The sequence below is a fragment of the Hetaerina americana genome, unplaced genomic scaffold, assembly GCF_022747635.1.
Source record: "Hetaerina americana unplaced genomic scaffold, ioHetAmer1.1.p SCAF_9, whole genome shotgun sequence".
Classification (NCBI taxonomy): Eukaryota; Metazoa; Arthropoda; class Insecta; order Odonata; family Calopterygidae; genus Hetaerina; species Hetaerina americana.
Window position 1 is genome coordinate 7,097,413 of NW_027287538.1, and position 13,984 is coordinate 7,111,396.

Sequence of the window (13,984 nt, forward strand, 5' to 3'; positions counted from 1 at the left end):
TAAAAGACAATGACGCAACGCCTTGCGAAGCTCTAAACAAAAAGTACTTTGTGAGTACTTTTTGTTTAAAAAATTCCGATCAAGGAGATCCCGGTCAAGGCGAATTTTTATTAGACTTTGAAATTGTTGTATTGAAATGCATCTTAGCGGATGACTCCGTTCAAAGTTACTGTTGCGGCATCTCCCGCAGTTACTTGGTACTCTGTGAGTACTTGGAAAGTGACCCTGAAGCGTTCTGGTCACGTCAGGGAGAAAAAGGTAGCCAGGGGGAACAATTGTGACGAGGGCATTCACTATGTTAGTAAGGGAAAAGCTAATGCTCTCATCGGTGTATATTCAGCCCCTGCCACGCACCCTAGCGGTGGCTTGCAGAGCATTAAAATATCTACCTATCTAAAATACTTCCTCAGTGATTTCGCGAACGATGGGGCAACCGAGGATTACTCAGATATACATGCTATACCGAAGTAATTGTGGTGTAGGATGGTAATTACACTATTTTTTCGGGTGGTGTCCTAACACTCCCGCCACACGCCCTTTCGGCGAATTGTTGGGTATTGTGTCATGTAGATTGGCTAATATAACAAGGTATTAATTTCAGAGAGTAAACCTAACAAATCCTCGGGTCCCTAAAATATGTATACCGACCGACTAGGGTGTTAAAATAATAAGCTCATAATATCGCGCCGTACCTCGAAGTAATATTTAATTAATCTCACACAGGGTACAAAGTCCCTGCGGATCATAAAATCACACAGATAACACCTATTTATGGAAGCGTTGACGGGGCGAAGCTCAGTAATCACAGAATCATTTCTCTAACGTGCGTCCGTGGCAAAATTTTGAAAATATTATTTTCATTTCGGTGATGGGATATCTCGACTACATGAACTTCTTCAATGACGATCAGCACGGATCGCCAAATACCGCCCATGCAAGACTCAATTAATACTATTCTAGTCCTAACGTTTGCTCGAATCCCAAGTGTCCCACGTGGCTATATATTTAAAGAAAACACATTAATGAACACGAAGGTCAGTTTGGTAGGTGAGGGTAGAGCGCACCTAATGATAAGCCCTATAGGGCTAATGAAATTCCCACATCAGGGTGGTAAGGGGAGGCCAGAGGCCAGGGGAGTTTACCCAGATCCTTTCCCTGTGCCGCCTGTGGTTTCCCAGGAAGATATGGTACCAGAAAAACCACACAGCTCGGGCGTAGCTGAGAGTGCCCAGAGAGGCTTTCCCGGAAATCGAACCTCGGCCCTCGGGTCAGGAGTCCTTAGCTCTACCCTCTTTTTATTTATTATTATTAATTTAGCACCCTACAAGCCACCGCTAGGGTGTGTGACAAGGGGTGAATACACACCAGACTAATTTTGACCCAAATATGACCTTACCGCGATCGAACAATGTTATTCTGATCAATTTTCGTTCGTGGAAAAAATGACATCTTAAATCTATTTGTTTTACACTTAATCCCTCTAATTTTATTAGCATGATCTCTCATTCCGTAGTACGATTGGGGTAATAATGCATTATAAACATCACTGCTAAAGAGCCCTCATTCCAATTTATGCAAGAGCTACAATCTGTAATTTAACCTTCGCTCAATGATTGATTCCCAGCCTAGCTGCTCTAATACTTATGATAGGCTGCTAAGTTTATCATAACGACGTTTTACACATCTAGCTCCTTTACGCTGCACGCGATCCAATTCGGCAATCAATTCAACCTCGTGAGGATCCCATATACTTGCAGCATATTCTAAATGAGGCCTAACCAGCCAAAGACAGCATTTCTCTTTGACCTTTTTATTACGTTTACCCGGTACTTTTCTGAAAACTCCTAATTTTTTGTTGGCTTGTCGAAATATTCCCCGTACGTGTTTCACCCTGGAGAGGTCGTGAGTGAGGGTAACGCCCTTTTTCTGACGCACTGTTTAAGCCGCGATAAGCCATGCATGGTCTACATTTCACTTCACAGACTTCTTGGTTTTCTATTTCACTAGAATAACTGGCGCTGAATACGGGCTATGACGATTTGATCTACTATATTCTTCATGGCTAATTTCAACAGGTCATAAATCGACTGCACCGACACTGTATTTCACGGTGATTGTGCACCTCAAACGTAGTTACTTTTTTCAATACATGGATCATTTGAAAATAATACGCATGATTTTATTCAGTTCTCTGGGAAATATAGATTTATTGATCGTACTTGTATGAATAAAATTCTTCAATATACCCTCTCCCAGCATCAATACATTTACGGAGACGTGTCTGCCACGCCTAGAAGGCACCCTGAAACTCCACTCGACGGTAATATCTCTCAGGAACGTTGTAATATGCTTTTGGATAAAAATTTATGTTTCAGGCGTGATACGGTGGAAGATCATAATTAATTAAAAATTGGCAATTTTTCCACAAAATAAATTTTTTTAATGCGACCGGTTTCAATGCAGGGGATTGACTGAAGGTACAGCTAGAAGACGAATAGAATACTTTCCTTAACACTTTCGTTGTTTGGATTTACTAAAGGTGTGATATTTCATGTTTTGATAATGTTTACACGTTGCACACCCAAAAGCAACTATTTTTTTCAATTATACTTTCAAAAGTTATGTTCTTATGAGTAAAATGTCAATCCCACCGAAGCGAGGAAACACAAGGGACTGATTAAAGAGAAGTATAAAAGGTGTTCGGAGTTATAGTTTGATTGTAAATTTGGTGGGTATAAGTACGAATTAACTGTGACGAGATGCAAGAACTAAAAAAATAGAATTTTTGTGTACCTAGTCCAGCGTCTGGCATTCATATACGACTAATTAATTCATTAATATACTCCTGCGTACCTATAGTTCTTGCCTGACTGCTGCATATGAAAGAATGACTTAGTCCCCGCGTTTTTCAAGTTCCCCGAAAACAAATGAATAAAGAAATTCATGAGTGTTCTTGAAATATGCATGGTGCTAATGCGAAAATTTGAAGCACAGAAGTTGGATATTATCTATCTACTGATTATCGAATGTTGAGAACAAATAAAGCTGCATGGTGAAGAGCATACTAAATAATCAGAATGAAGTCGAAATTCAGCACCTATGATTTAATATGCATTATCACCGAACTGCAAAAGTAGGTTCATCAAAGAGAAATATAAGTTTTAAGGATAGAACATGTCTACATATATGAACATACATCATGCTTTATAAGTTCCATGCTGTGCCATTTGATGAATTTAATGAATTGTCTTTGTATTATTTCTATTAATATAATATTCTCCTCTTTAGACTTGTAGGAATGCGATTGAACCAAATATATGACATAGACAGCAAGACATATTTATTTAAGTTCCAAAATCCGGACGAGAAAGTTGTTTTGTTAATCGAATCAGGGAGTCGGCTGCACACCACTGTATTTGAATGGCCCAAAAATGTAGCACCGTCGGGTTTCAGTATGAAGGTTTGTAAAATTAGTTGCGCTATTTTTGCCTTATCTGTGGTAATGAAAAATAATTTTTTGTCCATGTTTGAATATCGAAATTTGTATTCAGATGAGGAAGCATCTTCGGAACAAGCGATTAGAGTCAATAAAACAGTTGGGAATTGATCGAATTGTTGACATGCAGTTTGGAACCGGAGATGCTGAGTATCATATAATATTAGAACTATACGATAGAGGAAATGTGTTGCTTACTGATGGCGATTTGGTAATCCTCTACGTATTGCGCCCTCATGTTGAGGGCGAGGAAGTAAGGTGATTTGTGTACTCTATTTTATATTGCAGTTATGTCTGTAATAAGTGGTTTATAATTGATCAGAACTCATAGATGCATGCCTTTTAGATTTGCAGTGAAAGAAAAGTATCCAGTTGCTAGAGCTCGGCAGCCACAAGGAGTAATGTCTGTTGAACAACTCACAGACATACTAAACGGAGGAAAGATAGGAGATACTTTGAAAAAGATATTGAATCCAAAACTTGGTTAGTGAATGATTTCAATTGTTTTCTGTATATTAAATTCAATGGCCATAGAACCTGCTGTGCATTCTAATAATGCCAAATAATACAAAAATTTTCTATTAATAATACATCCTATAACCCAAAATATAATAAAGGTGGCCAAGTGACGAAGCAAAAAGGTTCGTGTTGTGTAGGCCTCAGTTTGGCTGTGCTTAGATGAGAAGAACACTACCTTCCTTCGAAGTATTAGATTAATTTTCATTATTAGGTTTTTAAAAGCCCTAATCAGCCCTTATAGTTGACCAAAAAATACACCTTTCAGGTTAGGTCACCTTATAGGTTTATTAATACCACTTTCAGTTATAGGTGTGCTGATTTTCATTTCTTGGACTTTTTGTCGCATAATGGAGGGGCATCATCATTCCAGATGGACCGTTTTAAGTTTTATCATAGAATATTTCCAAAGTGTTAAATTAATAAAGCCAGTTTTCTTTAAATGCAGCTCAGCAGGTGTTTCTTGTTTTTCTCATGTTAGTTTAAATTTATCTGATTCCCGATGCCTAATCCTCTTGAATGCTTAAAGCCATTGCGATTTTTTTCCCAGAAATGAATGACTATAATTTGATCAGATATAGTCAGGCTCCATCTATTTACACGTATAGTAACATTGTTAAACCCCTTTTTAAGAGCCCCACTATCCATTTTTCAGTATATAGAATATCATCATACATATCATAATAGAGAGAGCATAGAATACAATCAGGATATATTATCCTGTTTTGTAGATTTGTAAAAGGCATTTGATGGATGGGATTGGGAATAACTAATGAATAAACATTTAAAAATAGGAGTAGATTGGAGGGATAGGAGACTTATCCACATGTCTCAGACTACTCAGGTGTGAATGAGGGATGGAAAGTCCGGATGAACAGTGTTAGGAAGAGGATAAGGCAGGGCATGCAGTTATCACTTGCGATGTTCAACGTATATGTGGTGGACATGATTAAAGAGGCATGGGAAGAACTGGAGGTAGGAATGAAAGTTGGAGGGGAATCCATGAAATCGGTTAGGTTTGCTGATGACCAAGCTTTAGTTTTTCAGTCAGCCAAGGGATTGCAAGCATTGCTGAGTGAATTGGAAATTCAGTGCGACAGGTATGGGATGAGAATAAATGGAAATAAAACAAAAGTTATGCAATTTTCCAGAAATAGAAAGGCTAAGTTAAATATTAAATTAGGAGGGCAGAAACTAGATTAAGTAGAACAGTTTACATATCTCGGAAGTGTTTTGGACCAACACGGTCAAAGTATTAGGGACGTAAGAAGAAGAATTACTATAGGCAAAGAAGCTTTCACAAGGAGGAGGGAGCTGATGACGGGGACGTCAAGTAAGGATGTTAAGAAAAGGCTTGTCAAAACTTTGATATGGAGAATGATTTTGTATTGCATGGAGACATTGTCATTGAAGTGGGATGATAAGCAGAGATTGGAGGTTTTTGAAATTTTGGCGTGGAGAAGGATGGGAGAGATGAAGTTGGCTGAAAGAAAAGCAAATGAGGAAGTGCTGGGCGTGGTGGGGGAGGAGATTGTTGGTAGAAATCCAGAGGAGGTAGAAAAGATGGCTGCAGAGCGTTTAAATCAGCAATGGAATGTTGATAGAGGTGAGAATGTTAGGCAAACAAGGAAGGGGGAGGAATAAGATATGAATGTTGGATGGGATGAAGGGAGGGAGGAAGTATTCAGAATTGTAGAGGGTCTTATTGTAATGCTGGATGTCTTGTGTTTTGTTTGGAGAGACAAAGGGATTGGCACTGTACTATTGGGTAGCTCGTATTCATTGAAAACCCACCTTAACCAGTTGATAAATTTACTGATAATAATAATAATTCTTGAAGTGTGGGCAGTGGCCACCACAACTCTGATCCCCCCTTGGATCCACCACTGACTCATTGGTCATGCACCTCAGGCCTGCTCTCAGTTACCATTAATACCAGCGTAAATCATAACGTAACATAACAGCGCAATATCATATTGTATAATATATGTGCATAGTGAGACAGGCTCCAGCGAATACTTTTGCAATATACTTCCTCAGTCATTTCAAAAGTTCTAGAATTATTGGGTCAGAATATATTATTGGATGATTAGTTACATTGTAATAAAATTGGCATAAATTACACTCCTTTTTCTTGTGTGTATGTAGACTGTCCTTTTTTTAATCACCTTTCATTTAGTTGAATAATATTATTGTCAGTACAAGTGCACCATCTGCTATTACTCTGTCAAAAATTTATTTGCAATTATCAGAGTCTGTTGCAATGCAAATTCTGCGGCCTTACAATAATTCAGTGCTATGTAGAGATCTAAGTGAATGCTCTGCAGAACACTTAACCTTCAACTGGGTAAATGTCATTAGTCACCAATCTACATGCTTTTAATCAAGTTTGATTTTAAATTTCTTGTTTGTTTGAAATTTTGAATGCTGATGACACATTCAGTTCTTACATCCCTTGAGCATGCATAAAAATATCTCCTAACTGTTGGATTTCTTGTTTCAAGGTTTTACTGCCCTCACCTTAGGGAACTGAGTTGAGTATACTCAATCAATCATCTCCAATGAAGTATAGTATATAGTAAAAAAGATCCCTCGACACTTCTTGCTAGCTGTATCCGTTTGTATTAGGTTAAGAATTTAATCTTTGCTTCTGCTTTGCTCAACTCTACACCTTCAAAGGTCCATATCTAATGGATATCTTGGAAGTTTTGTCATCTTATCTGTCTTCAACTCAGGTACAATGTGCTTTTCAATTTCTGAAGGCTGAGTATGTGAAGTAAATTATTATTTATGCTTAACTTCTGCCTTTCTGGCTTCAATTCTGACTCATGTTGTGCTTAGTTTGACAAATGATACTCAATGCGTTCTCACCTTCAGCATTGATAGCTGTCGTCTAGTATTGCCATTATGCAGTTTTCCAGTCAACTCTATTATCAGTTTATCCCTTCATGTGTTCATATTTCTTCAATTTCATGTTTTCCATCAACTGGTTCTTATATTGTGTCTTCAGTTCCTCTTTTGAGTTTTTCCTGCTCGCTCTGCTTTCCACAATTGTTTTCAGTGAGCTATTGGCAATATACGTTCCAAGGGATTATTTGTTCTGTGTGAATATCCTTAGCTTCTTTCATCTCCTAACCTTTGTAGTGGATGTGGTATGATAAAAAATTGGGCAGTAAGTTGACCTTCATCATTCTTCATTAACATCAAATTTCCTTTGCTTGTACTCTACTGTAGACACCATAAACATCGGTAGAGAAATAATCACTGCCCATTTTTAATTAATTCTTGGTGAGCTTTTTTATACCTTCTATTAATTATTACATATTTTGTGATGAGTTTGATTTTCCTCTTAAAGAAAACCTTCTTGGCTTATGTTATTCTGGTAGCGGTGTCCATGCTGTTTTTTGTTTCTCTTACTGCTATCCTGACAGTAAACAGTTCCACCTCTTATAGCTCTTGATGACCTGGTTTTTTGTTTGTGTAATCAGTATATTATATTCATTATGACTACTAAAAGTTTAAATTCACTTATAAAGCCTAATAAGAGAATACTTGTATGCATGTAGGTAGCAGTTTTGCTATAAGACTTGGAAATATACACACTCTGGGGAAGGAAATCAGGAATATGAAATATGTATATCTTTTGGAAAGAGAAGAACCATTGAATAGCTGACAATCTTTAGCTTTTCTGGAAAAAATCCCATGAAAATTGTACTTCCTATTGATCTGATATTTATGACATATTTGAAGCCGAATTCCCCTCTGCCACCTGCGCTCTAATTATCAAATTGAAAAAATGGCATTTTGAGCCGGATAACTTGGGAGTGTCAGAATAATTCCAACATGCAGAAGTGTAGAAACTCTGTTAACACTTCCTGCATGAAGTGAAACAGTGAGACAAGTGGGATGTGAGAGTTTTCGATGAAGTATGTGTTGCCTGACTCCGCTCTCGCGTCACCAGTTCATACTAGTGGTACCGATATTGGTTCAAAAGAATAAGTATATGAATAGATCAGTCATTGTAGCAAGTGATACATTTGCTCAAAATGACGTTGCATTTGTTAATTTACTGTAAATAATTTGTTGACATTGTGTGAAAGTGTTTAATTTTTGTCATTTTTCAGATTATGGACCTGCAGTCATTGAGCATGTACTTTTAAGTGCTGGGTTTGCTACGAATTGTAAGCTGGGAAAGACATTTGACATTGCCAGAGATGTGGATAACTTGCATAAAGCCTTAATCGAAGCAGAAAATTTAATGACTAATGCATCTAAAGAAGTTTCCAAGGTAAATAGTTTTAATAAATAGAATCTCATCACTCCATGATTACTTTTTGCATTGTAGAACTTAATAATCCCTTCCCAGGACGTTCCAAAACTTATTTCATCTCGTTATCTCTTAATACTAAATTGTGTTATGAAGTTCCTCATGTTTTTGTCAAACTGCTTTGCAATATCTATCTTGTCTTATTTGGTATTATATTGAGTCCGCACTGCACTAATCAACCGGAAGGTTGTTAAGATTGGTGAGGATGGAGCTCACTAAGTATAGAGCCCAATGGCATGTGAAATTCACTTACCAGGATGATAATGGGGACCAGTTCCTTACCCTGTGCTGCCTTTCTGGTATCTGAAAAATCATGCAGCTTGGTTGAAGCTGAGAGTGCCCAGAGGCATGACCTGGAATTAAACTGGGGCCCACTGGTCAGTAGCCCAGCGTGCTATACTCACTCACTGGACTACCTTGTCTGATTGGACCTTTCTGCTAGGTTACTGTGTTGAGATATACGTATGATACAGATCCTGGAAAGATCTCATTTTAGACTTGGAAAAAACCTGGAATTTTAAAAACTTAGGAGGCCTTGTTAATTTTTTATATCTCTATGTATTCATTCCTTGGGTTTGCTTTAAAGTAATGTCACCATTACATTAGTCGTTATTATTATGTTAATCTATGTGTGTACGCTGTGAATGTTCATGAATGAAAACCTAATTGTGTTGTCCTTCTGCTTGCTTCACAGGGGTACATTGTGCAAAAATTGGAAAAGAAAATAAAGGGTTTGGAAGGGGAGGAGGAGGTTTTCTATTCTAATCAAGAGTTTCATCCGATGGTATTTCAACAGCACGCCAACCAGCCAATCAAAGATTTCACTTCTTTTGATGTTGCTGTTGATGAATTCTTTTCCAGCATGGAGAGTCAGAAAATTGACATGAAGGCTTTGCAACAGGTAATTTTAATTTAGTCAGGTGCTTCGGCAAATCTGCTCATTTGAGATAACATGACCATATTTTCCCAGCAATTTAAACCACACTTTAGCAATCACCAGCACTTTGGTGTTATCAATTATTTTTACAAATACATATGACTTGAATATCTAAATCTTATATAGGTTTTGAAAAATAATGAAATGTAATTGCATAGAGTATTTATGAGTTTGCAAATGAATGAATGCCCTCTCAAATGGATAATTTGCATTCAATTAGTTTTGGGAGATTTCCAATGCCAAAAAAATATATTATGGCCGCTTCTTTGTGGTATAATTACTGATTTTATGAGATCATTATTTTATTTTTCAATGATCAACTGGAAGCAAATAATAATGAACTATTCGACAGTTAATGAAATATATTTCAACGTACGTTTCGACTATACTTTGTCGTCTTCACCTGAAGATGATGAAGTAACATCGTAACCTAAGTAAAAATGTATTTTATTAACTGTGGAATTTTGCATTATCATTTACTATGAGTCGATCATCTTTTGCCTTCCTCAGCATCATGCCTGATTCCACAGAATTGTTTATTTTTCAAGTTAAATTGAATCATGAACCAATTCGTGATCATTCAGTCTAATGTTTGATTACAATATATGATTTTGAATGCATGCTCACGCTCATAAAATGCCATAAGCCAACAGTTGGGAATGTTATATGCCTGTGAACCTTGTCCGTAGGAAAGAGATGCATTGAAGAAACTGGAAAATGTGAAAAAGGACCATGTTGTGAGGGTGGAAGCGCTAGGTAAGGCACAGGAGGAAGGAAGAGTGAAGGCAGAATTGATTGAAAAGAACTTGCCATTGGTTGAGAATGCCATACTGGCAGTACGGGCAGCTCTGGCGACACAAGCATCGTGGGAACAAGTCCAGCAAGTTGTCTTCGAGGCAGCAGCCAGGGGCGATCCAGTTGCCACCTGCATACATGCGCTGAAACTGCAAATCAATAACATCACTATGAATTTGGCGTAAGTGACTTAAATTGCCAAGTTTACGTCTTTAATATTTTCTCAAGTCTTGGACAGATTTAATGCTTTTTCACTTATTTTTGCTGCGTGAAGCTTGTGTAAAGTTGGAGCACTTATGACTCTCATTTAAGCTTGAATCCCAATTATCTGGTCTATAAGTACATTAAAGCCTGAAAAGCTTCGAAAGAGAATAAATCCTATGGTTAAAGTGTCAATTTAATTCAAGAAATTAAATGTATATTATTAAACATCTTCCTGTTTCACTGTGGATTCGTGTTGTTAAAAAAACTTTGGAATTTAGTAAAAATGTAGTTTGAAACCATTAGTTTTTCATTCAGGAAATAATTGGTTGGGCTTGAAGTTCCAGTGAAAGAATTGAACAAAATTAATCAGCTTTATTTTCAGTACAATTCTCCAATTTTTAAGTAAGGATTGTCCTATTCCACTATTGAAATTGATCTCTCGTACGGGAGTTAATGGATACAATACCTGTCAATAGTTAATCTTTTGATTTAGATTTCCATTTTTTTGGGTATAAAAATAACTACATTTATCTTGTATGACTCATGAAAATGAATTTAAAAATTACCGACCAAAAAATCACGGTTGCAGTGCCTGTCATGAATGCAGAAATATTGCTGCTAGCATGCATTTGAATATAAATTAGCTAATATACAAAAACACTCATGATTTTAGTAGAGTTAGATTGAAGAAAAATTGATATTGTTCTTGTGACAGTTTTACAGGAGGAAATTTAATAGTTGAGAGGAGTTAGGAGTCATTTCTAGGATTATTATAATGGATGAAAATTGAAAAAGGCATTATAAGGTCTGGAGTTGGGTAGGTTCTAAATTTTCACCTTCAATTCAACCCGTTGAATCCTCATCTCTGGCTAGACCTCTCTTACTGGGATCAAGTAAATATTGGGGCCGTGAAGCCAAGTCTGGTAGCAGCCTGTACCATATCGAGTTCCATTTCTCATCAACCCATTTGTTTTCCGTTGGCATGCGATGACCTCATGAAATTAAGAGGTAATCCTGTAGGTAATTATTTGAATGGCATTTTTGTTTTGGTACAATGCCCTTCATTGATATGTGTGTGCACAGAAAAGTGCTCCCTGCTATGAGGCCTCCTTGAAGTGAAATTTCATTCTGCCATCACGCTCTTCTACCCTATCCACCCGGTCTCCTTTGCATGTGAATGCTTGCAGGGTGAGTTAATTTAAATAATTTGCATGTTCCAATGCATTCTATGTGTATTTATAATTCTAGAATTATTTTTACAGTGATCCGTTTGAGGATGATGGCTTCTCTGATGATGAAAATGAAACTTTTGAACCATCCAAACCAATGCTCATCGATATTGATTTGGGCCTGTCAGCATATGCTAATGCCAGAGCGTAAGTTTTTTTCATTTTGAAATAATTTTCATTCGAGGCATTTCATACCTCTCTACTTTTTAAGGTTAGGCATTGGATTTTCTTTAATGCCTATTGAGTTCTAGTTGTCATGAGAACTTTAGTGTTTTTGCCGTACATTATTTCTTTTTTACTTTCAGCTTGCCTTTGTGCTCTCTAAAAAACCTCCTCTTCTTTCTTTATGCCGCTTACCCAACGTTCTTCAATTCATGGCCTTTTCGTCATCCCACTACCCCTCAGTATTTCCTCCATCCACTTATTTCACCTTATTTAGATCTTCCTCAGGCACTCCTTCCCTCCACCTAACTTATTGAAAATGTTGTTTGTCTTCCTCTCTGTGTCCAACTTTTTTCTCCATTTTCCTCTTCACTCGAATCTCGAAAGCCTCCAATCAGAATTCATCTGCTTGTCTCAAAGACCTAGTTTCAGAATTAAAAAGCACTCATGTGAAAGTCGTGATGAATATCTTCTGCACATCTGTGCTTAGTTTACCAATGAACAATTCCCTTCCTCTTGGGAAGGCTTCTCTTGCGTGTACTATTCTCGTCCTAATGCCATCCTCTGCCATTTTCACTGTTCCCCCAATCGTCCACCTATTCCAGATGGCACGAATCATCGCAATCCACTCTTTTCATCTCCTCAAATTAAGTCTTTTTAAAATGAGTGGGCATTGAATGACTCTTTAACAATTATTTTTGTTTTCTCCATTTTAGTTATTATGATCAAAAGAGGAATGCTGCCAAAAAACAGCAAAAGACTCTTGATTCTGAGAAGAAAGCGTTGAAATCTGCGGAAAGGAAGACCAAGCAGGCATTGAAAGAGGTGCAGGCAATTACAACAATCAACAAAGCAAGAAAAGTGTTTTGGTTTGAAAAGTTTTTTTGGTTCATCAGCTCTGAAAATTACCTAGGTAAGATATGTATAATTATGATTTAAATACGTAAGCAATTCTCACCTTGTATGATGTTAGGGACTAAAATCCTGAGTAAGGATGAGGGGATGGGTGGAGCAGAAGGAAGGTGGGGGAATTAAAGATATAATAAAAGCTCAAAATAAAATAAAAGGTACAGGGAAAAGGGTTAGGGAGAAAAATGAATTGCAAAGGGAAAGGAAGATAGATGATAGAAAGAAATGGAAGAATATAAATAGACTTAATGAACTACAATGAGTTAAATAATGAACTAAGGGAAAAAACTAGTGGGGCAAAAGACATGGTGGAAAGAGCGATGAGTGGATATGGAAAGTTTTCAGCATCAGGGAAAAATTGCTTATTTTGCCCAACTGCATATGAAAATGGATCTGGAGAAGGCAGGCTGTGGAAAATTATTCCCAAAAGCCCAGCATGTGTTCAGTTTTTTCTTGTGAATGATGAAGATAAATACTGCTTCGGGCAGCATCTGTTTAATCCATTAAATCATGTCATAGACGGAACATATATGCATGCAGTGACCTCTCGATAATCTGTGTTAATAGATGCAGCATGTAGCTTGGATAATTGAAATACTCAGGTAAATGTACGCGGATAAAACACAGAAAATATACTCTGGGTACAAAGAGGAGAGATATATGCTTAGATTAATTAAATTGCCAATTTTTAATTAATCATGATAATCCATCATATCATATTAAAATTAAATTTAAAATACTTTGCCTTTCCACATAAACCACTTTTATTACTACCTAGGTTTCGTTATCAATAGTAGTTAGTTATAAAAGTAACAGTAGGTAGTAATAAAAGTGGTTTATGTGGAAAGGCGAAGTATTTTAAATTTAATTTCAATATGAAGAAATTCCACCAAGTGACACAGAAACTGTTTCATCCATCATATCATGCCTGAAACGTCTCTTTTTATATGCGAAGAATTTTCTTTTACACTCCTTGTGGTTGATTTGCATTTTTCAACGATGGAAAAGACAATTTTTCAGCCATTTTTATGAAGATGAAATTATAGTTTTACAAGAATGCAGAACTATCACTATGTTAGTAATAGCATAGCGTATTTTCTTCAGAGTGCTAAACCAGTCATGTAGCCAGGAAAAGAACAGAAAATTGGCGAAGGAAGAATTTCAACGAAGAATTGCTGATGTGGATTCCTATTCGTCATATGATACTGATTAAAGCTACGCGGTGTAGATATTTATTGGCTTGTTTGTTGCCTAGTATGTATTTGTTCATCATAAAGATCGATATGGAATTCTCAGGGCTAGTGAATGCAAGGGAAACGATAATTAGAAAGTACAGATGGTAGAAAAATGTATTGGTGAAAACATCAATATACTATAGACAACTTTTGGTTTTGCGTAATTAAAAAATG

At 36.9% G+C, this 13,984-nt stretch overlaps 1 protein-coding gene across 1 annotated transcript in view; it reads left to right on the forward strand.

Moving 5' to 3' along the window:
• Positions 1–2,958: 2,958 nt before the first annotated feature.
• Positions 2,959–13,984, forward strand: part of Clbn (Nuclear export mediator factor NEMF homolog Clbn) — a 30,110-nt gene continuing 19,084 nt past the window's right edge. The window contains exons 1-9 of the mRNA XM_071597822.1: positions 2,959–3,133; positions 3,289–3,460; positions 3,552–3,754; positions 3,843–3,979; positions 8,137–8,300; positions 9,034–9,240; positions 9,966–10,252; positions 11,538–11,651; positions 12,383–12,579. Of these exons, the coding sequence (XP_071453923.1) occupies positions 3,078–3,133; positions 3,289–3,460; positions 3,552–3,754; positions 3,843–3,979; positions 8,137–8,300; positions 9,034–9,240; positions 9,966–10,252; positions 11,538–11,651; positions 12,383–12,579 (1,537 nt within the window). The 5' untranslated portion in view covers positions 2,959–3,077. The remainder of the gene's footprint in view (positions 3,134–3,288; positions 3,461–3,551; positions 3,755–3,842; positions 3,980–8,136; positions 8,301–9,033; positions 9,241–9,965; positions 10,253–11,537; positions 11,652–12,382; positions 12,580–13,984) is intronic.